The sequence below is a fragment of the Peromyscus maniculatus genome, chromosome 15 (genome assembly GCF_049852395.1).
Source record: "Peromyscus maniculatus bairdii isolate BWxNUB_F1_BW_parent chromosome 15, HU_Pman_BW_mat_3.1, whole genome shotgun sequence".
Classification (NCBI taxonomy): Eukaryota; Metazoa; Chordata; class Mammalia; order Rodentia; family Cricetidae; genus Peromyscus; species Peromyscus maniculatus.
Genome location: NC_134866.1, coordinates 32,595,644 through 32,617,765, shown reverse-complemented (window position 1 = coordinate 32,617,765; position 22,122 = coordinate 32,595,644). Strand labels below are relative to the sequence as shown.

General features: G+C 44.9%; 1 protein-coding gene across 3 annotated transcripts in view; it reads right to left on the bottom strand.

Moving 5' to 3' along the window:
* The window catches only part of Osmr (oncostatin M receptor), a 62,416-nt gene extending 40,839 nt beyond the window's left edge, over window positions 1–21,577 (bottom strand). Inside the window, exons 1-2 of one of the 3 annotated variants that reach the window (XM_042261462.2) lie at window positions 21,390–21,577; window positions 8,894–8,978 (exon numbers count right to left, since the gene is read on the bottom strand). In XM_042261462.2, coding sequence (XP_042117396.1) covers window positions 8,894–8,966 — 73 coding nt within the window. In that variant the 5' untranslated portion in view covers window positions 8,967–8,978; window positions 21,390–21,577. The remainder of the gene's footprint in view (window positions 1–8,893; window positions 8,979–21,389) is intronic. The other 2 variants (XM_042261465.2, XM_042261463.2) reach the window with 2 other exon arrangements.
* Window positions 21,578–22,122: the final 545 nt, after the last annotated feature.

The following is a 22,122-nucleotide window of genomic DNA, read 5'->3' as shown; positions in this document are numbered from 1 at the left end:
ATCCTAGCACCAGATACTGAGAGGATCTGGGAAGGGGTTAGAAGTTACATCAGCAAAGGAAGAAATTAAGACCCTTTAATTAAGAAATTAATGAAGCAGAAAACTTGCTCAGCAATGCAGAGCTTATTAATAAGCTGGCCAAAACCTGCATAAAATGTGTCTTTCCTGGGTAATCTAACTGATTTTAATTCATAATGGAGAGAAAGAGATTTTTTTCCCTAAAGGTCTCATATTCTAAAATTTAAAAATAAAAATCAGTTTTTTTTTGGAAATTCAAGGTTCCATGGCTTATTAGAAGATCTGAAAGTAGAAGCATATCATATATAGAGACATGGTTCCCTGTATTTCAATGTGCTGAGCTTAAATACCTCCATCAAGAATTCACTGAACTCTCTGGATGAGACAGCAATAATTATAGGCACTTAATGTGAACTATTAATTGGACAATAACTAATAAATAAAGGCACAACAAAACACTTGTGACAAGGTGCCCCAATCAGAGAAGAAGTGCTGTGGGATGTTCTGTATGTCCTGTGGGAGCCCTTCTTGGGTTCTTTGTGGCGTTACACAGCAGGTCCGTATAGAGGATGATTAGGACCATGGGCCTGAGTGCAGGTGTTTGAGATGGTCTGCACTTGGCTGTGCTGGGGGATGGTCTGTATGTCAAGTTGCTCTGATTGGTTAATAAATAAAACCTGATCGGCCGTGGCTAGGCAGGAAAGATAGGCGGGACTAACAGAGAGGAGAAATAAAAGGACAGAAAGGCAGAAGGAGACGCTGCAGCCGCCGCCATGACCAGAGAGGCTGCAGCCGCCACCATGACCAGCAGCATGTGAAGACGCTAGTAAGCCACCAGCCACATGGCAAGGTATAGATGTATGGAAATGGATCAATTTAAGATAAAAGCACAGTTAGCAAGATAAGGACAGTTAGCAGGAAGCCTGCCACGGCCATGCAGTTTGTAAGCAAATTAAGTCTCTGTGTTTACTTGGTTGGGTCTGAGCGGCTGTGGGACTGGCGGGTGACAAAGATTTGTCCTGACTGTGGGCCAGGCAGAAAAACTCAAGTTACAAAGAAGCCTAATTGGAGAGACACAACAAAATCATAGAAATAATGGAGTTTGCAAGCTTAGAGCAGCGAGCAGTGTTATGAGTCTGTAGAACAACAGGAATTCAAACATGGACGGATTTGTGCAGGTCATTGACCCCTAGGAGTGTCCAGTGTCACTCAGGCTGTCTTTAAAGCCTAAATACCGTCACAACCATAGCTTGCACACAGAAGCATCAACTATGATACACTCTGCTACAGGGGAAAGTATGGGCCTGGGCCCACTTGAGTTATTGCCAATTCCAGAGAATAAATTGCTGACTGCCACTCAAGAGAGGGAAACACCATATGGAATTGAAAGGAATTGTGTATTGCTAGTTCGGCTCTTCCAACTGTTGGGCTGAGGGGGTCTGAAGTAAACTGGGGATGTTACAAAGGTTTTGAAAAGATAAAGACTCCCTTCATAAATTCAGGTGGTGTCTGCTGAACCGTCTATAACAGACATCTGCTTCTTGGCATTCGTTTTCCTAGTTTTTATGAAATTGGTGATCTCAGAGCTTCTTGTAGCACATTTAAAAGGCAAGAAAGTGTCTAGGGGAGGAGAGGCTTGGTAACAAAATACACACTTAGCATGAATAGAGCCTTAGTTCAGTTCCCCTCCAAACTCTCCCCTCCACTAAAGCAAGGGAGTATCTTCCTAATAAAAATGTTGCCGGGCAGTGGTGGCGCACACCTTTAATCCCAGCACTTGGGAGGCCGAGCCAGGAGGATGGATCTCTGTGAGTTCAAGGCCAGCCTGGGCTACCAAGTGAGTTCCAGGAAAGGTGCAAAGCTACACAGAAAAACCCTGTCTCGGAAAAAAAAAATGTTAGCAATTGGCAAAATATGAAGGTTCCCCAAATCGCTGAGCATAAGACAATTTTTATTATAGATAAGGAAATCGAAGCTCTGTGAGACTAAATCACTTACAAAAGCTCTGTGAAACTTAAACAGTGATCTCCCTGACATGTGTCCCCCTTTGTTACACTGTTTCACAACATGGGAAGATAATCGTCTGACCCATGCTCTCCATGGGGTGGAATGCCTGAGAAGTATGCTTCATGGCCTCAGCAGCATCCAGGATACGGCCTGGAGAGTCAAGATGGAGCCACAAAATCTGAAGCGAGAATGAAGTGCTTTCATGTGACTTTTCCACAGTGGAGGACTTCACATCCAGATAAGGCATTGTCCTCAGATGGCAGAAGATTGCAGATATAGATTCTTTGGAAGTGAGACTAATAAGAACACCCATAAAATGAAAACAGCCATTGACAGGTTACCCATCCTGCGTGACATTTTCACAGATACACTGTGGGAAGGACGGGTGTGCTCATTGTGGGCACCTCAACTTGGATTTGGCAGTGGGTCCTTTCATATAACGTGAAAAGCATGAGTGACCATAGGAAAGACAGATAAGCTAAACTTCATCAAAATTAAAATGTGTCTATTTAAGTGTTGCAAAGAAGATAAAGACTGAAAAATGGGAGAAATATTTTAAGTTGTGTGTTAGATAACTTTCTAGTATTCCCACTATATAAAGAACTCTTACAAATCCACAACAGAAAAGCAACACAGTTAAAAATGGATGCATGACTTGGAGGACATTTCTCCAAATAAGATAAGCAAGTGGCCAAAAAAGCAACATGAAAAGATGCTCATTATCCCTAATCATTAAGAAAGGAAGATCAAACCCAGGGTGACATGTCAAATGAGCTACCACTGCACACTCTCAAGGAAAGTTTCGGTAATAGTAAAAAGCATGGGAATAGGACACGTGGGCAAGGTGTGGAGAAATTTGAAGTTCTTGTACACTTCAGGTGGAATGTAAAATGGCCTATCACTGTTGGAAACATTTTGGTAATTTTTCAGAAAGTTACAGTAGAATATAGTGCGACCCATAATTCTATTTCCTAGGTCTTTATCCCGCCTACATCCTAAATTAAACCAGGGATTCAAATAAATATCTGCCCATGAATGTTTGGAATAGCCCCATTTACAATCATCAGAAGGTAGAAACAACTCAAAAGTCATCAATGAGTGACATTCACATTGAATGTTGTGATTTCTACATACAGAGGACTATTTGTCAGTGGTAAAAAGGAATAGCGTGCTGATCCATCCTACAAATTAGATAGAACTCAAAAATATGAGAAGTAAAAGAATCCAGACACAGAGTTACATATTGTATGGTTTCACTTATGTGAAATATTCAGAATAGGTAAACCCACAGAAACAGTAAGTGGTCTGGTAGTTGCTAGCATTGGGGAGCAAAGAATCAGGAACTATTGCATAATAGATATCAATGTTTTCAGGAGCCAGGGGCTGTGTTTCTGGAGTTGTTAGGTTGTCTGGGCCCTGGCAGCATTAAAAAGCAAGGCTCTACAATTCATCCTCAGTAGGTCAACTAAATATGTGAATAATAGTGTACAGCAGAGAAAGCAGACTTATTTAGTTTGTCTACACTGGGAAGAGAAACAAAGAGGCCCAGTGACTCTCTAAGTCTATTTTGAAATGAGGTACAAGTTTAAATAGAAGGCAGGAGGCATGCATCATCATAATCCAGCAGTCCCAGTCAAAGTCTGGTCCTGTCCATCACTGTCTCAGCCCCAGTCTGTTATGGAATATTACTTCAACTATGTAAAGATGCATTACATTTGTTTATGCCATGGAATATTACTTTAACTGTGTAAAAGTGTGTTACATTTGTTTCTGCTGCACTTCTTTCATGATGTAAGGATGCGTGTTTAATTATGTAAAGATGTATTGCATGTGTTTCACCTTGCCTGCCTAAAGTATCTGATTGGTCTAATAAAAAGCTGAATGACCAATAGCTAGGCAGGAGAGGGATAGGCGGGGCTGGCAGGTAGAGAAAATAAATAGGAGGAATCTTGACTTGAGAGAAGAATGAGGAGAAGGAGGAGGAGGAGAAGGAGGAGAAGGAGAAGGAGAAGGAGAAGAAGAAAGAGGAGGAGGAGAAGAAGAAGAAGGAGAAGAAGAGAATGATGGAGAAAGAGAGGGACATGCCTGGCAGCTGCCACACAGATAGACATGAGAAGCAGTGAAAATAAGATATACAGAAAAAAAGAAAGAAAGTTAGAAAGCCACTAGGCAAAAGGCAGATGAAGAGAAACAGGCTAATTTAAGTTAAAGAAAAAACGCCAGTCAGAAACAAGCCTAAGCTAGGCCAAGCATTCATAACTAATATTGTCTGTGTGTCATGATTTTGGGGGTGGTTGGTGGCCCAAAAGAAAAAGCCTGGTACACCAGTCTCTCCTGCAAAGAGGTTAAAACAAGTTGTTAGACCAGGGAAAGCCTCATCTTGGCAAACAAGCTTCTCCTCTGGCTGCCACTGGGCTTCAACCTTTTCTTTCCTCTGCCCTGTGACTCCCAGGGAAATTCCAATTCCTTGGGGAAGAAATAATCCCACAGATAAAGGGAGGGACACAAATTTAGAATATCGCCACTCCCACAGGATAGTTACAGTAATATTACAAAATATTAAATATTACTGAAGATTGTCTCACTGTAACCATAAGGATACTTAATTTTATGTTATGTAACTGTTACCTCAAAAATTTTCAAGATATATGGTTATGATAAAAAATATAATAAAAAGCTGAGCTTCTAGAATCCTGTCAACTCCACGCTCACTACATTGTCAAGCTTAAATCATGTGTTTTGACTTTAATTCTCCCACATTGTTGTGATTTGTATATGGTTTAAGTGTCTGACAGAGGTTCTTGGAAACTTGATTTTGGTGTAGGGATGGTCAAAGGTGGTAGAACTATGAAGAGGTAGGGCCTGAACAACATGCCAGTGGAAATCAACAGCTGGCTGATGAGATGTAAGGCCCACTCGAAAAGAGGAAATCACACCTGGTATGGGAAACCTAGCCCGCCTCCCAGGGCTGGTGAGGTCATGGGCATTAGAAAAGAATCTATTACAGCCACTTTGCTACAGCATAGTTCTTTACTCCATTTTAATGTATCCTATACCCACAGATAAGTGTAGCTGCCACCCTGCATCAAAGAAGCTTCTATTCAGAGCCAATGGAGACCATCACAGAAAAACACATTCCTGGGGAGCCCAGCCCCGATGGATACATCTACATCACGGCGCCAAGAACATCTCAGAAGAAAGGGTGGGTCTACTATAAGAGGTGTAATACCAGGAAGTCTGTGGTGAAACAGTCTTTCCTAGAAATGGGTGCATAAACAAGACGGGAACAACAGCAATATTAATGGACAAAATAACGTGGAAGGGGGAAATTTCATGGGCTCCTACCCTTAGACCAAGAACTACAGACAACTGAAGATTGCTGGGAGAAGGGGAATTAGCGTTCCCAGGGAACTAGGCTCTCCCAGGGATGAGCCCCTTATTGGTGGCCTTCCCTGAAACCATGTACACACAAACAACAAAAATGGACTCAGCACATTGTATTTATATGCTTGTGCATACACACACACACACACACACACACACACACACACACACACACACGTATGTGACAATAATAACTCAAGAAAAAGAGGCTACCAATTTGAGAGGAGGGGCATGGAGGAGTCGGGGGAAGGATACCTGGGAGAGTCTGGAGGGAGGAAAGGGGAAGGGGCTGGTGGTGATGTAATTCTATTCCAATTAAAAACATTTCTAAAAATAAGTAAATAAATTAAAGGAGGTAGGGCCTGGTGAAAGGTGGTTAGTCATTGCCATGACTACTCTTGAATGGTATCAATGTGTCCTTTGGAACCCTGGTTAATTTTCCCAGTTTGTACTGTGTATGTTGATGAGGTGTTTCCATAAAGGTTTAACTGAAGAGGCAAAACCCACCATGAATTTGGGCAGCAACATCAATGGGTTTGTGGCTCAGATTGAATAAAAAGGACAAAGCCAGCTTCTACCGATGCAATGTGACCAGCTCCACCACGGTCCTGCCTCTACACCTTCTCCACTCTGGTGGCCTGTGTCTCAAGCTGTGAGACAAAACAAAACCCTTCCTTCAGCTGCCTTTTTCAAGTATTTCACTATAGTAACTTGAAAGTAAATAATCCCCATGCTCTCTCTCTGTCTCCCTGACCCATGGCTTTTCTGATCCTAGCAAGTTGTAGTAGGCTTCTTTTCTCCTGTGGGTTGTGACCGAAACAAGAGTGTGACTAAGTCTTACTTAGCTCAGGGAAATCAAGATGAATGACACACTGTGAGTATAGACATTCTACAGCTGATTGACAAATGACTGAGTCAACTCCCTGTCTAACCTTATTTCTGGAAGCTCTACCCACTTGCCCTATATTGTCTCAACCAAAGGGAAGCTCCTGAAATTAGCATATGTTATCAGCAAATGTGGAATGACTCAGGTACTTGAGTAACACCAGTTAGAAGTAATGTCGAGGGAAGAGCTGAAACTCCAGGATGAAGTCAGAGAGATCAAAGGGACCATGGAGATGAATACATCCAAGCCCGCTGTTGTTTCAGAGAAGCTAGCTGAGGAAGGTTGAAAATGGAGATGGAGGACTGTGGCAAGACTACATACCAGACCAGACCCAGGACTCTGGCTCCCAGGCCAGCTCTCATGCCATAACACTGGAGTGTAGCTCAGGAGGCCATTGGGGACTCCATTCTGGGCTTAGTCACAGACACCATCCCATTTTTCCCACAGTTTCTCTGACCAACCCTAATACTGCTGGAGGAAATAATATGTGGTTAATTCCCAGAATGGATACCATGTAATAGTAATTAAAACAATGTGATTCCAAGAACATTTGACATCCAAAGGAAACATTCATCCTACTTAATGACTTAAATTTAAAAAAAAAAATCCCCTGGAGATAGATTATTCTCTGTTTGTATATATACATAGATGTAATTATATTTTTCTCTATATAACACAATTTAGCCTTTATTAGAGTGTATACTGGAGGAGAGCAAGGTGTATCTGTGTATAAAGTGCTTGCTGCCATGCCTGATAATCTGAGTTCCATCTCTGGAACCCACGTGGTGGAAGGAGAGATAGACTCACACAGTCTGTCTTCTGACCTCCACACATGTATTGTGACATGTGTGTGCATGTAATTTCTATATACACCCACCCCCACACACATCTAAATGAATGTAAAAAAGGTAAAAATCTCCACATATTTACATTTTGCATAAATGCCCAAAAGACAGAAAACTACATCAGAATGTTGCACTCAACTCCTCTGGCTGAAGGAAACATGTACAGGGCTAATGGAAGGGTCTTTCGTATGTCCTAGTGCTTGGAAGAAGGTAGGTCGGGTTATTTGAGATGTAGTCTCTGACCTGAGCCTGGCTCGTTGATGAAGTGGTGGGCTCACTAGTTTGAGGGAAGGTGTAGTAGGCAGCAGACACTGAAAAAAGTCCCCACAGTTCCAGTGAAGACAAAGATCTACCAAGGAAGCCATGTTTTGTAAAGAAAGTTGGAAGCAGAAATGGAAATCTGGTTGCCAGGAAATTAGGGAAACATGCTTGATCTGAACAAGAGAAACTAAGCTATAAAGACTGATGTGAGAGCAGTATGTTTCACCTGCAGAAGACACACTATGAACAGTCAGGTTCCTATGACTTGACTCTGCTAAGGGGACAAGCTAGGGCAAAAGCGGTGTGAATGCTGGGGAGTGCCTCCGCACAAGGACTCGGTGCGTTAGGCTGTCTCAGAACCAGGGGCTCTGACCTGGGCCGGAACAGTCTCATGCTCAGCCTCCCTAATTCGAGGCAGCTGATTGACTCCAGTAGCAAGACAGACTGAGGGGGCTACATGTGCCACCAGGGAGAGAGCGCAGTCGCCTGGCAGCCCCAGCTTATGGAAGAGCTCAATTAAGTGATATTTCAGAAGCCAGAAGAAATAGTATATTCCCACATTCCCAAGCCCAGATCTAAATGATGTAAGGCAGAACCTGAACTATCAGCAGACCTAAATCTCCCCCTTTTTCCACGTATCTTTTCTTGCAGTTTTAAGAAATAAATGGGGAATTCTATACATATTCTTTGCAAATGTCATTTTCACAAATTAATGCATGGGACTCTATCTGTACTCTTTGTTAAAAAGCAAATGCAGAAAAGAATAAGTGCAGGAAGAAAAATGTAAAGCTTTATACAATACAGACAAATGCAGGAAAAATTTACGAGTCAATAGAAATTCTTTCAAGTCTAAGACTCTATGTTTAAATAAGTTCAAAGTAATAAAGTATCCATATATATTTTGATGAAGTATTCACATGCATGCACATTTACAAAGTTGATTTATTCCAAACTATGGTCTTCTGGGGGGAATTAATTGACAAACCTTTTTTTTTTTTTCTCTAACTGTAAACAGATTTAAGCACTTACAATGTTACCTTTTACAGACTTGAGAGAGTTTCTACGGCTTCATAGACTCTACTTGCTTTCAGCCATAGTTTATGAGCCTAACAGTGCTCAGTAAGTGTGCCTAAGGGGCATCAGAACTTGTTCTAACCCGGCCACCAGAACTAGTCCGGGCTGTTCCATCTCGCCCAGCAGGGTTCGGAAGGAAATACCTTGGCAACGATCTAGGTAAAACAGAGCAATCCTGAAGCTCTGTGGTCTCGGCTCCACTTACAACCACACCAATGAGCAGAGCTCTGAGCAGGAAACCAAGCTAAGGTTTACTAATGGTGCCGTCAAGATGAGGGAGGCCACGCCCAAGGCAACTGTGGCTTCCAGAGATTTACCACATCTCATCAACGCCAAGGGAAAGGAAATGGTTCAGCTTCTCTCCAAAGCACCAGTTGTTCATCTTTATGTGTTCTTCACTTCTGTTCCAGCCTCTTACCTTCACTTAGGGATGCTCTCAGGGGCAGTACTGCCAAGATGAAGGCTGGATGAAGGACTGCAGAGAGAGCCATTGGTCTGACTGTCTGAAACAGATAAATTATGAGAAAGGGGATTTTAGTGAGCTCTAACGCCTAGTAGGTTTCTCAGGCCAGCTGTGGTCAGTGAAAGGACTAAAATCTCTCATTCTTCTTCCCTTGTATCCACGTCATTGGCCTTTGGAGGAAGAATTCACATTTCCTGTCTTACGAAATGTTCCTTAGGTCATAAATGAGGTGCAACTGACAGAGTCAGAAGCCTAGGCCCCCAGGGACCTGTGTGAGCCCTGAAGACTTCCTCTGTGTTGGGTTACTGAGGCGTGGGGGGCAAGAGCTCAATGGTTAGCCAGTTCATTGGAACCGTCCAAGCAAAGCCAGAAAAGCAAAAAACCAACTTGAAAATGAAAAACGCTGATTAGAAAAAGGACAAATCTAAGCCGGGCGATGGTGGCGCACGCCTTTAATCCCAGCACTCGGGAGGCAGAGCCAGGCGGATCTCTGTGAGTTCGAGGCCAGCCTGGGCTACCAAGTGAGCTCCAGGAAAGGCGCAAAGCTACACAGAGAAACTCTGTCTCGAAAAACAAACAAAAAAAAAAAAAAGAAAAAAAAGAAAAAGAAAAAGGACAAATCTAATCTCAAAAGGACTAGAGAGATGCTTCCGAGGTTGGGAGCCCTGCTGCCCTGCCCTTACAGAAGACCTGGGCATCATTTCCAGCCCCCACTTGGTGGCTCAAAAGCCCTCTGTAACTCCAGTTCCAGGGATCCAGCACCCTGTTCTGACCTCTGCAGACACTAGGCACAAATATGGTATACAGCCATATCTGCAGGCAAAATAACTATACAAAAAGTAAAAGAAACAAATTATTTAATTTTTGTAGCAACTAAATTAAAAGATTAAATAACCCAAGCCATCTCCACGCTTCCCTTTTCCTCTCACTAACATTCAACCTGGGAAACGTTAGCATATTCCAGGAGACAGTCATTCTCATTGTTCAATACAATTTCCACTTTGTTTTGGTTTCGGTGGTTTTTTTTGTTTTGCTTTGTTTTGGCATTTTGCCTCTGAAGAGAGTTGCAGATTGCAGGCCAAAAGAGTTCCACTGATTTGTAGGGTCCTTTGATCAGAGGACAATCTGAAGGAAAAGAGAGTAAGGATGGATGACCTCAGAAAGACCAATTCGTTTCTAATTTAATAGCAAGCCCATTAGTCAGGGGAAGCGGTAATTTTCACTTTTCTCTTCAGGACTCGGAGTCAGCAGGGAGATTCACAGAATGATTCATAGAAAGCCGATTTCTGTCCTGGTCCTGTTGCCCAGATCTCATCCAGAGCTAGAAATTCTGTGAGTCTGTCTATGAGTTCTCCCTGCCACCGTCTCTGTTCATTTTCAAATAGTGTGTTACAGGTAAATTGGAACCACAGCAAAGACAAGGATGGGGTAAGGTAAACGACTCTCTGGTGGTCAACAGTGCCTGTGTGCTGAAGTAGTGGGCAGCCTTCCTCCACAGTTCCTGTCAGTGATGTTTTCTGCTCTTGGCAAACACATCAGTTCATTCATACCTAATCTCTACTTAGAACTGCGTGGTCTGACTGAATGCCAAAACCAGGGCGAGAGAGAAGTCAAGGAGAAACTGTGCATGCGTGCATGTGTGCATGCCTCTGTGCGTGCGTGCGTGCGTGCGTGCGTGCGTGTGTGTGTGTGTGTGTGTGTGTGTGTGTGTACCAGGGAGCAAAGGAAGAGGCCCATTGGGAGGTGTCTGCCACTCTGTTGAGAGTGACTTCAGTCCTGGGTCCAGACTCTTACCACTGTCTCCTCCCACTCACTCTTGGAACACAAAGGGGCCACCACAGGCAAGAAACCTCTCTGGAGCTGGTGTGCACATCAAATGGTTTCTCTATGACTGGGCTATTTCCAAACATGTGACGTTACCTCAAGAAGTTAAAGCCATGGGCACAGAAATACTCTGCCGAGAAAATCAGAAATAATGTTAAGTAGAAATCAGAGGCTAAAAGTAATGCAAATGGAAACCATGAGTAGTCACAAAAGGCCACCATGTAGGTGTCATAGGATTGTGCAAGCAGCCCCCACCCGCTGCTCTCCCATACCTGTTGGATTGAGAAGCAACAGCAATGATTCTCATTTCTTGTTATCTACCTGAGGCCCATCACTTAACACGCACCAGACAGGCAGCGATTGTGACTCAGCGGTCACTGTCCCCACCTGAGTTCAGTGGCTATAGTAATCCCCTTCTCTACTGTTTCGCAGTCCTCGCCTTTGGGTCTCTCAGCCAGGCACTGTCTGACAATGCAACTGGGGACATTCCAGAAATGAATTGTACGTTTACATATGTATTTACAATTATTTATTGTGTGTGTGTGTGTGTGTGTGTGTGTGTGTGTGTGTGTGTGTGTGTGTATACACTCATGCTGTGGTGCATATGTGGAGGTCAGAGAACAGGCCCAACCATGTGGGCTCCAAGATCAAGCTCAGGTTGTTAGGCTCTACCCTGGCCAATAAGTTATAAATGGCTTCTACTTCAGTCTGTTGTTACATTTGTTCTGTGCCATTGGGGCCGTCAGTGTCTTACTGTACAGTCACGTGCAATACAGGAAAAGACAGCACATACAGAGTATGCCTCTACCATGCCTTGGGTTATCCTAGACTGTGCTCTCTGCAGACATAGAGGACCCCTGCCTAGAATGTAGTGGCTTCACTGGACCACCATCATCAACCCAAGGACCATGGGCAGCAGGACCATGACTCCTCACTGTTGTCTGGAAGCCTCTTGGCAAAACCAATAACGTTCTTGAAAACGAGCCTAGTGGGAGTTGGCAGCTGTAATATCTCAGAGACTCAGTGGAGCATTTCTTCAGAAACCACCCAGGAATAACAGTCCAACAGCCAGAAGCTGACAACGTGTGGAGAAACACACCACTTGCTTGCACACTCTGGGGGACAGCATTATGCGGTGTAACAGGGCCTGCTTGAGTTACCCGAGGCTGAGGGTGTCACCTGTTTCTTGATGGGACCATGCAGAGCGAGAGTACCCAGCAGATTCAAGAACCAAAAGGAGGCAGGTGTGGCTGAGGGGAGGGGATGGGTGGGGAGGAAGCCCAGGGATGAGATTGAGGGTTTGTGGAGAACAGGGCAGAAAGAGCAGGCATTATATTCGAATAGCTTGGACTGCCATGCTGAAGCCCTAGAGAGATTTCACAGTATACTGAGTTGATGCCCACAGAACAGAGGCCAGAGATGGGGAAAGAAAGCGGGGAGAAGTAGAAGGAGAGATGGAGTCAGAGCCAACAGTCCAGGTGAGAACAGAGGACGGGGTGTGGACTGTGGAGGCAGTGAGGTGTGGTGGGGTCCGTCAAAGATTTCAAAAGCAGAGCTGACGAGCCAAGGAATGGTGACCAGATGAAACATCAAGAATTTCGGCTCAAGCCCTTTGAAGAGCAGAATCACCATTTAGCAAGGCAGAAGCCTGGGTTAGATGGCTTGGGAGTCTATCAAATGTAACACAAATTGCTAAACGGTCTTATTAATTAAAAAAAAAAAACAGAGCCGGATATTGGGGTGAATGCTGAAAGATCAGAGAACCAGAACAAGCCACAGCCAACCTCACCTCGCCAACTCCTCATCTGATCCTGTCTCCTCAGACTGAAAGCCTCTGAGTCCCCACCCAAAAGGTTCTTAGTTGAACTGCTGCTAAAAGCCTCTAGTTCCTGCTCCTCATGTCTTTTTTTAATTTTATATGTATTTATTTATTTTATGTATATGAGTGCCCTATGATTTTATGCCAGAAGAGAGCATCAGTTCGCACTAGAGATGATTGTGAGCCATCATGTGGTTGCTGGGAATTGAACTCGAGACCTTTGGAAGAGCAGCCAGTGCTCTTAACCTCTGAGCCATCTCTGCAGCCCCTCCTCATGCCTTATATACCTTTCTGCTTCCTGCCTTCACTTCCTGGGATTAAAGACGTGTGTCAACACTGCCTGGCTCTGTTTCCAGTGTGGCCTTGAACTCACAGAGATCTAGATGGATCTCTACCTTTCCAGTGATAGGATTAAGGCCACCGCTGTCTGGCCTCTATGTCTAATCTAGTGGCTGGCTCTGTCTTCTGATCCCCAGATACCTTATTAGGGTACACAACATATTGGGGAACACAACATATCACCATAATCAAAAGCTCAGCTCCATACAGAAGTGTAAGTTGCTTGTTTGATCTGCAAGAAAGACCTTAAGAAGCCAGCTGAATACATGGAATTCCTGTCCATCAGCAGAAGAATGTTAGGTGTACATGGGACTATGTGATGGCCCAGATAGGAATAAAGACAGAAAAAGGACAAATCCAAGCCCAAAGCTTTGGGATATTCCACAGACTACACCATCTCTCCTGACCACACATGCACCATACAGAGACAAATGGAAAAACGGGGGTAAGCTTGGCTTTCAAGCACTCTCAAGGATGAGGGCTATGGGTGGGTGAGTGGGCTGGTAGATCAGTATCTACCTATGGAGCGGAAATTTTCCATTCCTCAGGACTTGTCATGTCCAGGCGCCCAGCCTCAAATCCACTCAGCAGCCTCAGAAGATCCGAGGCTCTCAGTGAGCAGCATTCTACTCCTGATTTCCAATAAGAAAAGGAAGGCAGGGGTGCATGTCTGTCTGCACTACTGAGTCCTTTCTCCAGATTGGTTCATTCCCACATCTTATCATCATTGAATAGACTCTGGGCCACTAGCGAACACAGATCTGAGTCTCAGATACACTGTGCAGCAGAGTCCCAGGACATGACTGCTACCCAGGAAACATCTGGGAAATGAAGAAAAACGGATTCCAGTGTTCACGTAATCTCTCCTCTTTGCTTTCAACTTATTTTAATGGAAACACAAATTAATTCCCTTTCAGGTCTTTCATTTTTTTTTTCCTGTCACCAAATATTACCCAGTTCATAACCTTTGGCACAAGTGGAGCTGGGGAACTGGCGAGAAAAACTGATACCCGTTTTGTAATTTATACTCTACTTGTCCACTCACTCCTGCCTCTCCATTTCTTTGCTCATCTCTGGGCTCCATTCGGTGTCTATCAACCCAACAGTCCTCTGTGAAAATCTTGCTTGCTTCACTGTATTCTTTGAATGTCATACCTGCTCATTAAACCTGGCCTGCAAGCTCTTATTCTCACTGAAGATCCTCAGACTACCCTTCAGCATGAATGTTATATGCATAATAAAATGCACTTCTAGGGAACATGTAGTGGGCCTTCCCTTACCAGAATTTCTTGTTCAGCCACGACTAAAATATTTATTCCTGGGAAGTCTCTCTACCACAGATAATCCTCATGAGACACAGTCAGAGCAATAGTGGCGTGCTTCCCTAAACCTGGGTGTGTTGCCAAATTCTTCAAAACTGGCTGGCTGACCCCCTGCTATCATAAGCCAACGCCATTTAAAGCAGTTTGTGGATGGCTCGTGTGTCTTTCTCTGTGGTGTGTGTGTGTGTGTGTGTGTGTGTGTGTGTGTGTGTGTGTCTGTGTGTCTGTGTGTCTGTGTGTGGTGTGTCAAAGAAAGTTCTGTTTTTACAATTGAACAGTCTCCAAGAGAGGTTATGGTAGACCACATGTCTCAACAAATTTCCAACAATTGAAATCATAGCAAGAATTGTTTTCAACCTCAATGAGGAAAAACTGGAAATCAATAACCAGAGCTCTGGGCTGCAGTGTAGAGGGCCATGCATTCGGGCCAGTTCTTCATCATCTCCTTTTTCAACTGCCATTAGGATTGGCGAGCCCCTCTGAAGGGTTCTCACTATTTCTGTATATGATCTCCAGTTTCCCTCAGGTTCCCTTCTCCTCAGGTTCCCCCACCAGGACAAACGCCTCCTGAAGGTTCTAGCATTTCTTCCCCATCCCAGCTTTGCATCCCTCCAACGGATATCATGTGCCCACCAATTTCATAAAGCAAATCCTGATGTAAGGAGTTGAATCAGTTCCTGTGCAACTGATTTCATTTTAAAACAACGTTCAGTTAAACGTTTCTGGGATGTGTGACCTCAGTTTCAGTTAAGGTTTAGTCTCTGAGTGATAGCTGAAACCCAAAGGGGGAAAAAATGGTAAAATAAAATGCAAAGAATATTTTTGATTAAAAGAGATGCAGAAATTTCCTGTATGCTAAAGGTTGTATCTGAAACATTTGGAGAAGAGATATATTGTTCCTATAAACGATACTGGAACAATAACCTGGACCTCATGGGGTGTCTAACATACACTGGATTGTGATAGGAGACTCGGAGTCAAGCTCCACTCTGGTAGTTAGTTGCTATATAACCAAGCACTAGCTCTTTAAGTTGCCTCTTCCCTAGGTGAAAATTAAAGAGCCTATCAGTATATAGGCAGGAGGATTAGAGAGATTAAGAGCAGTCTCACACGGTAAATATAGTGAGTCTTATCATCATTGCTACTGCTTTATCCCTTCAAGCAAAATATAGTCCAGATACACACAAATCCGAAATACAAATCACCAAAAGCACCTTAGTAAAACATAGTTGCAATTTTTTAAAATGTAATCTGGCAGCTATGATATAAAACCCCAAAGCAGAAAAGATAAAAGTTGCTATCCTGACTATATACACATGTTTTTTTGTTTGTTTTGGTTTTTTTGAGACAGGGTTTCTCTGTGTAGTTTTGGTGCTTGTCTTGGATCTCTCTCTGTAGACCAGGCTGGCCTTGAACTCACAGATCTGCCTGGCTCTGCCTCCTGAGTGCTGGGATTAAAAATGTGCACCACCACCGCCTGGCCCTATATACACATTTTAAAGAAATTTTAATACTAACTAGAAATATATGGCAAAGAGTTTCTGTCCCCAGTATATAAAAATCTGCTAAAAATAAGATTAAAAGGCAAATAGCTATAGAAAAAATATAAGTATGTAGTCCAGCAAAAGAAGAAAAAGCACATACTGAAAAAGAAAAAAGAGATTACTTGGATTAATGAAAGTCAGCTTTAAAGAACTTTGTGCTGATGTCTATTACACCTGCACTTGGGTGCTGTTCCTTGTGATCTGTCCACCTCATAGTCTGTCATTAGAAACAGAGGTTAGATGATGTAGGCTAGGATGGCTGGTCAGTGAGTCCCGGGGTCTGCCTCTTTCCACTTCCCCAGCACTGGAGTTAGAAGCCTTTGCCATCATGCCTGGGTTTCTTTCCTTGCTTGTTTTATATTACATGAGTATTGAGGACCAAACTCGGGTACTCATTCTTTCTCAGCAAGCTCTTTATTGACTGAGCTGTGTCCTCAGCACATACCATGTAACAGTCCAAGAAAACGACTTATACACCATGTCAATCACACACATGACAAGTAGAAGGTATGATCACTGGCAAAATAATTTAAAGTATGGACAAAGGACTGACACTAGCTGATAGCTTGCTGGAAATTATGGAAACCATGCTACTGCTTGTTAGGAGTGAAAAGTCTCTGGACCACATTTTAAACTTAATAGAAAAATCTGCACAAAAAACAAAAAAAAAACCAAAAAACCTCCCACATCCTCAGCTGATTGAGTAGCACGTGGATGTTTGAGAATTACATGTAACATTTATTACGTACTTGCCTTTCCTAGAATACTATCAGTAAGTAAAGGCAAGGATGAGTTAGTTCCCACTCTCAGCAAGGCACTCAGAACAGCCCAAGGTAGGATATACAGGGGAGTGTGAAAATAATCACAGGCTGTGTGTATTGGAGGGCAATTTTCTTCCTGGTGCTTTGCTGCACGGCTTATAATAGCGGCTGAATTTTCCAAAAGCCTTCTGGAAGAGAGTCCATTACTATCCCTGGAGGCAGAGGAAGACACGAAGGGTAGAGTAGGTCGAAGGTAGCTTCCCCTGTGACACAGCCAACCTGCTGTAAAGTCAGTTCTCGAAACCAGGTGAGTCACTCCAGTCCAACCCCTTCCCGTATGACATTGCCTCTGCTGTGCTTGGACGGCGAGGAAAACCCCATCACTGATAACCGCAAACTCGGGAGAAACCTGGATGGAACTTCATTACATTAGACAAGTTAGAAACGTCACAGGGGAAGTAAAGTGCAGGAGAAGCATTTTTAAAATTTGTTTTTAAAAAAGTGTGAATATGTATTTTAGATCCTAAAGCATACTATTAAGGCCCCAACCCTTAACGTCATGGTATTGATGTGAAAGGGACCCCAAAACCAATGGAAAGAACATAGACCAGGGACGGGCCCTGTATGAAGAGGGATTGATTTTGTGATGGAGACCAAATTTCATCTTGAGTGATGGTACACGCCTGAAACCCCAGCACTTGGGAGGGCAGGAGAGTTGTGAGTTCAAGGCTGGTCTGGGTTACATGGTGAGCCTTGGTTTTAAACACTCCTCCCCCAACAGTATGAACTGAGTTTAAAATGATAAACCATTAAATAAATGAATAGGATCAGTCATCTAAGAATTTAGAAAAAAAAAGTTGTATCTCTACCTTCACTTTATTTTTCTTAGAAATGTGATGTGTAATGTTATGATATTAAAAACCAAACTAGTAAAAGCATTAGCAGAAATAAGACCATTTAATGTAGATGACCAAGACTTTCCCAAATTAGGCAAAGTACAGAAATCGTGAAATCATGCTGACGACACAAGAATTTAGAGTTTCTGTGCAAAAAAAGGATGGCTAACGCCAGAAGCATTATGAGTCAGGAGATAGGATATTCAGACAGTGGAGTATCTCCACTCTCAAAAATGCAGGGACGATGAACAGCTGCTCCAGCAGGGTTTTAAAAATATGACACTAGCCGGGCAGCTGTGGCGCACGCCTTTAATCCCAGCACTCAGGAGGCAGAGGCAGGCGGATCTCTGTGGGTTTTAGGCCAGCTTGGTCTACAGAGTGAGATCCAGGATAGGCACCAAAACTACATGGAGAAACCCTGTCTCGAGAAACAAACAAAAAAAGACACTAAGTGGGACAGCCACAGGAACACAAATACTGTGTGACTCCGCTCATACGATGGTCCTTGACCAGTGCAGTTCAAAAGACAGAAAGTAGACCAGCTGATGCAAGAAACGGAGAGGGGAACAGGTGTCACAAAACTCATGACACAGACTCGCAGTTCTGAAAAGTGGAAAGAACTCCAGAGTCACTTGCGGGAGAGTTGTGAGTACACTCAATGGCACCAAGCTTTATACTTACAGTGGTTTCGGTGGAAACTACTACGATAGGTCCCTCACTCCACAATTAAAAAAAAAAAATGAGAAAAGGCAGCATTATGGGAGAAGTGGTTGCATTACCTGTTACACACAGAGTGTTACGATTTGGAACAGGACAGAGTTTCTGCAATGCATAAAAACAAAACCAAACAACCGCAGACCAGAAAGATAGCTCAGTGGCTAAAGGTGCCTGCCTAGGACACCCACATGTTAAAAGGAGGGCACCAACTCCCCTAAGTTTTCCTTCAACCTTCCCCTGCCCACTGTGGCATGAATAATGCCCCCCAATGCATAAATGTAATAAAAATCTATTGAAGAATAAGAGAGACCAACTCAATGTAAGAACAAGTAACGTCATGAACAGGTCGTTATAGAATGATGCCTAAATATATAGAAATATTAAATTGTAGTAGTAATTAGCAAAATGCAAATTAAAATGCTGTACTGGACCTCAGCCACTTGCAAGTTTGAAAATGCATATATTTGTATTAGCCGTGGTGAGGGGTGTCAGAATTTCATACATTGACTTGTACATTTACCTACGAAGTAGGGGTGTGTGGTAAGCCTGTTGCCCCCAAAACAACTCTCCTGGGATTCTACTCCCAAGCAATGTTCACATTTCAGTTCAAAGATCAATTCATTATCTTCCTTGAGGCATTGTTGCTAATTCTAAATAGTTTTTTAAAGCACAATACCCATCAGTAAGGGAAAGGGTGGATCAATTCTGTTCTGTTTCTATTTTAGGTTAACATGAAGCCCTTGACCAAAGATCTATGTACAGATATAGAAAAAGCTTTCCAACCTGATGGTAAGGAAGGAAGCTGTCCACTACAGAGAGCAAACTTACATATTTAAAGATACTTCAAATACTTTGTGTGTGTTCTTCCAATCTTTATAAATGAAAGTATCTTATAGTGATATCTATCATATGCTATGACTTGAAAGTGATGTTGGGGTGTCAAGCTGGTACATGATAAACTCATGAGAGCCAATCTGTGTTGTCAATGTGACTGAACTCAGAATCACTTTGGAGACGCATCTCTGGGCGTATCTGTTCAGGGTGTTACACAAAGGGGCAACTGATGAGAGATGACCCATCGTTAATGTGGGTAAGACTATCCGGAGGCTGGCCTCCCATATGGTATGAAAATGAGAGGGGGATGAGGGAGAGAAGCCAGCCGGGCAACAGCTTTCCTCTCCCTCCCCTTCCTCATTGCCAACACGTGACCAGCTGCCCCATGGTAGACCATATCCTTTCAAGCCATGAGCCGAAACCAGCCTTTCCTTTCTTAAGCTGCTTCTTGTCCAGTGTTAGTCCCAGCAGAGAGAAAAATCATCCACCATCCTCCATGTTCAATCTAGACTGGCAACGGCTGATGATGACAGACTACAGTGTCTTTGCATCCACTTTCCCTCCTGTTAGAATAACAGCAGCCGGTTGTTGTTGCGTTACTTCAAAACTTCACAAATCAAATGCAATGTGAAGTAAGTCAAACCTGGGAGAGCAGGACAATCCAGTGTGGAGGGAAGGGAGACTGTGAGGCTGGGGTCAGCCCCTGGGAAAGGAAACCTCATGTACGGACAAGGAAGTTTGCTTCAGGGAGGGGTTTGCTCTGGAGTGATCCTGATACGCGGTGCGTTTTGTTTTCGATCTCACACGGTATGCTGTTTGTTTTGCTTTTTCCCCCCTCCTCTTTAAGAAAGGTTTCCTGTCCAGAGAAGAGGGCCAAAACCTGCTGTTCCCATAAATGAGTTGGAGAACGCACACTGTGATTTCCTTCCAGAGGCAGCAACCACCCAGCCCAGGTCGTACACAGACCTTTCTCGGTCACTCAGAACCACGGCGGTGGGCCTGACTCGGTTCTTTTCTCGTACAAAGGAACACAAAACGTCAGCATCCACGCACCTCTGTGTGCTGGGGATGATGGGAAGAGGCAGGTGACAATGGCGTGGGGGTAGGGAAGATGGGAACGGGATGCCTCTGGTCACCTCCAGCCCCACTCCTAAAAACCTCTAGAACTGGAAGTACAGCCGAGAGGCTAAGAGACTCTGAAGTGAAATCACTTAACTACTGGATCATCATCCAGTCACTTTCTCTCTCTGAACCTCAGCTTTTCTCATTGACAAAATGAAGTACACAGTTCTTCATTAAAAGTAGTAGGAGGCATTATTATTATGCAAACAAGGAAAGTGAGACTAAGCCATAAAATGTAACCTGCCCCAGGTCTATTTACACCAGGGTTTGGACCTGTTGCTGCTGTTGCTCCGCCCCCACCCCCGACTCCGCCCCCTTTAGCAGAGTGCCTTTGGCCTGCATGGAGCTTCCCCTCTCAATTCTATTTGCTCTGCCTAGGTCCACTCTCACATTCAGGTGTCTTGAGGGGAAACAGCTTGATCTCCACGTGCTTTCACAACGTGTTGCAGGCAGCTGCCGCATCCAGCCTCTGTCTGAGAGCAACCCCCATCCAGCGTGCCTCTGGTCACTCACATGCCAGGCAGGGCAGGAGGCAGCCCCGATGGACAGTGGGGTGGACAAGCGGCCAGTCAAGAACTGTTCAAGGGAATCGCTGTTTCCAGGCTCGGATGTCAGCACCCCACTGCTATCTCTCTCCAGTCTCAGAGACGCTGGCCCATAGAGCCTTAGAGCGTATAGCTGGGCATCCTTGACTGTGAATGGCGCCGCTTTAGCTTGGGAAGAGGTACCTGCTCTCTCCACTTGTGCAGAAGCCTGCCCCAACATCTGTCTCATTCAGGTGCTCTCCTCCGAGTGGAGAGGGCAGCCCCTCTTCCCAGAGAAATGGCAGGCCGGGGTGGCAGTTAAGGGTTAGAATGCAAGAGAATGGGGGCAGCCCTCAACTCCCACAGGGTATTTTGGGAGAGAAGCCAAAACGGCCCAAAGGGGAATCCTAACTCAGTAAACATTTCCCTAACCACTGGAGAGAGAGAGAGGCCCTGGGATGGTGAAGCTCAAAGCAGGCCTGGATTCGGTGGAGCTCCAGGGACTTGGACTCCGAGAGGATCTGGTGTTTTCGAGTTAGCCACTAAGTAGGCGGCACTGGTCTGGCACACCTCCCGTGGCTTGAGAGTGCCGTCTCGGGAGGCAAAACCAACCCAGGACAGGACGGAGGCGGCTGAGCTGACCGGGAGCCCGGAGGCTGCGGGTCATCAAGGCGCGGGGCTCGCCCGTCGGGGAAGCGGAAGGGGACCGCTGCGCAAGGTCTCCTAGGGTGCGCGGGGCCGGTACTCACCCGCCTGGCGTCCTGCTCTCCGGAGCCCGGCCGATCTTCGGCCTCGCAGGGGCGCGGGTGCGGACGTCTGTCCCGGCGTGTGAAGGCGGCCCCGCGCCCCGGCTATGAATCAGCTGCGGGGCAAGTGTCCAGGGGCGGGAGTTACGGGAAGGCGACCGAGGGGAGGGCCGAGGGGCCCGCACTGTTGCAATTTCCCGTCTCGCAGAGCACTTTTGGCACTCCTGGGACCCACAGGAATCTGCCTCCTGGTCCCAGGGGGATGTAGGGGGGACAACCGGGACCCTGCAAAGGGCGCTGTTCCCGGGACGGGGTGGGCGGGACCGGTAGGAAGGGAAGTGGGAGAGGCCTGGGAAGGAAAAGCTGCGCCCGCCCGGAGCACCCCGCTACTTTCGGAGGGACACGGGGGTGGGGGGTGTTGGGGGGGGCCCGGACCCTGTGCCCAGGGCCAGGTGTTCATGCACGGAGCCACCTGCGACGCCTGCCAAGACCCAACTCCGAGCTCGAGCGCTGTCAGAAAGTTGACTGAAAGGACAAACTCGTGAGTCAAACTTCTGATAGTGTTCAGAGCAAGACAAACGTGTTGGAACAGCGGTCTGTCCAGCGTCTTTCCCCTGAACAACCTGGAAAACCCCCTGTCTGACCATGCCTCCTGCCTCTACAGACCTGAATGCTTTGTCCACCGAGAGCCGATTTGCTTTCTCTCCTTAAAATGCGATCCGATCTTTATCTGCTC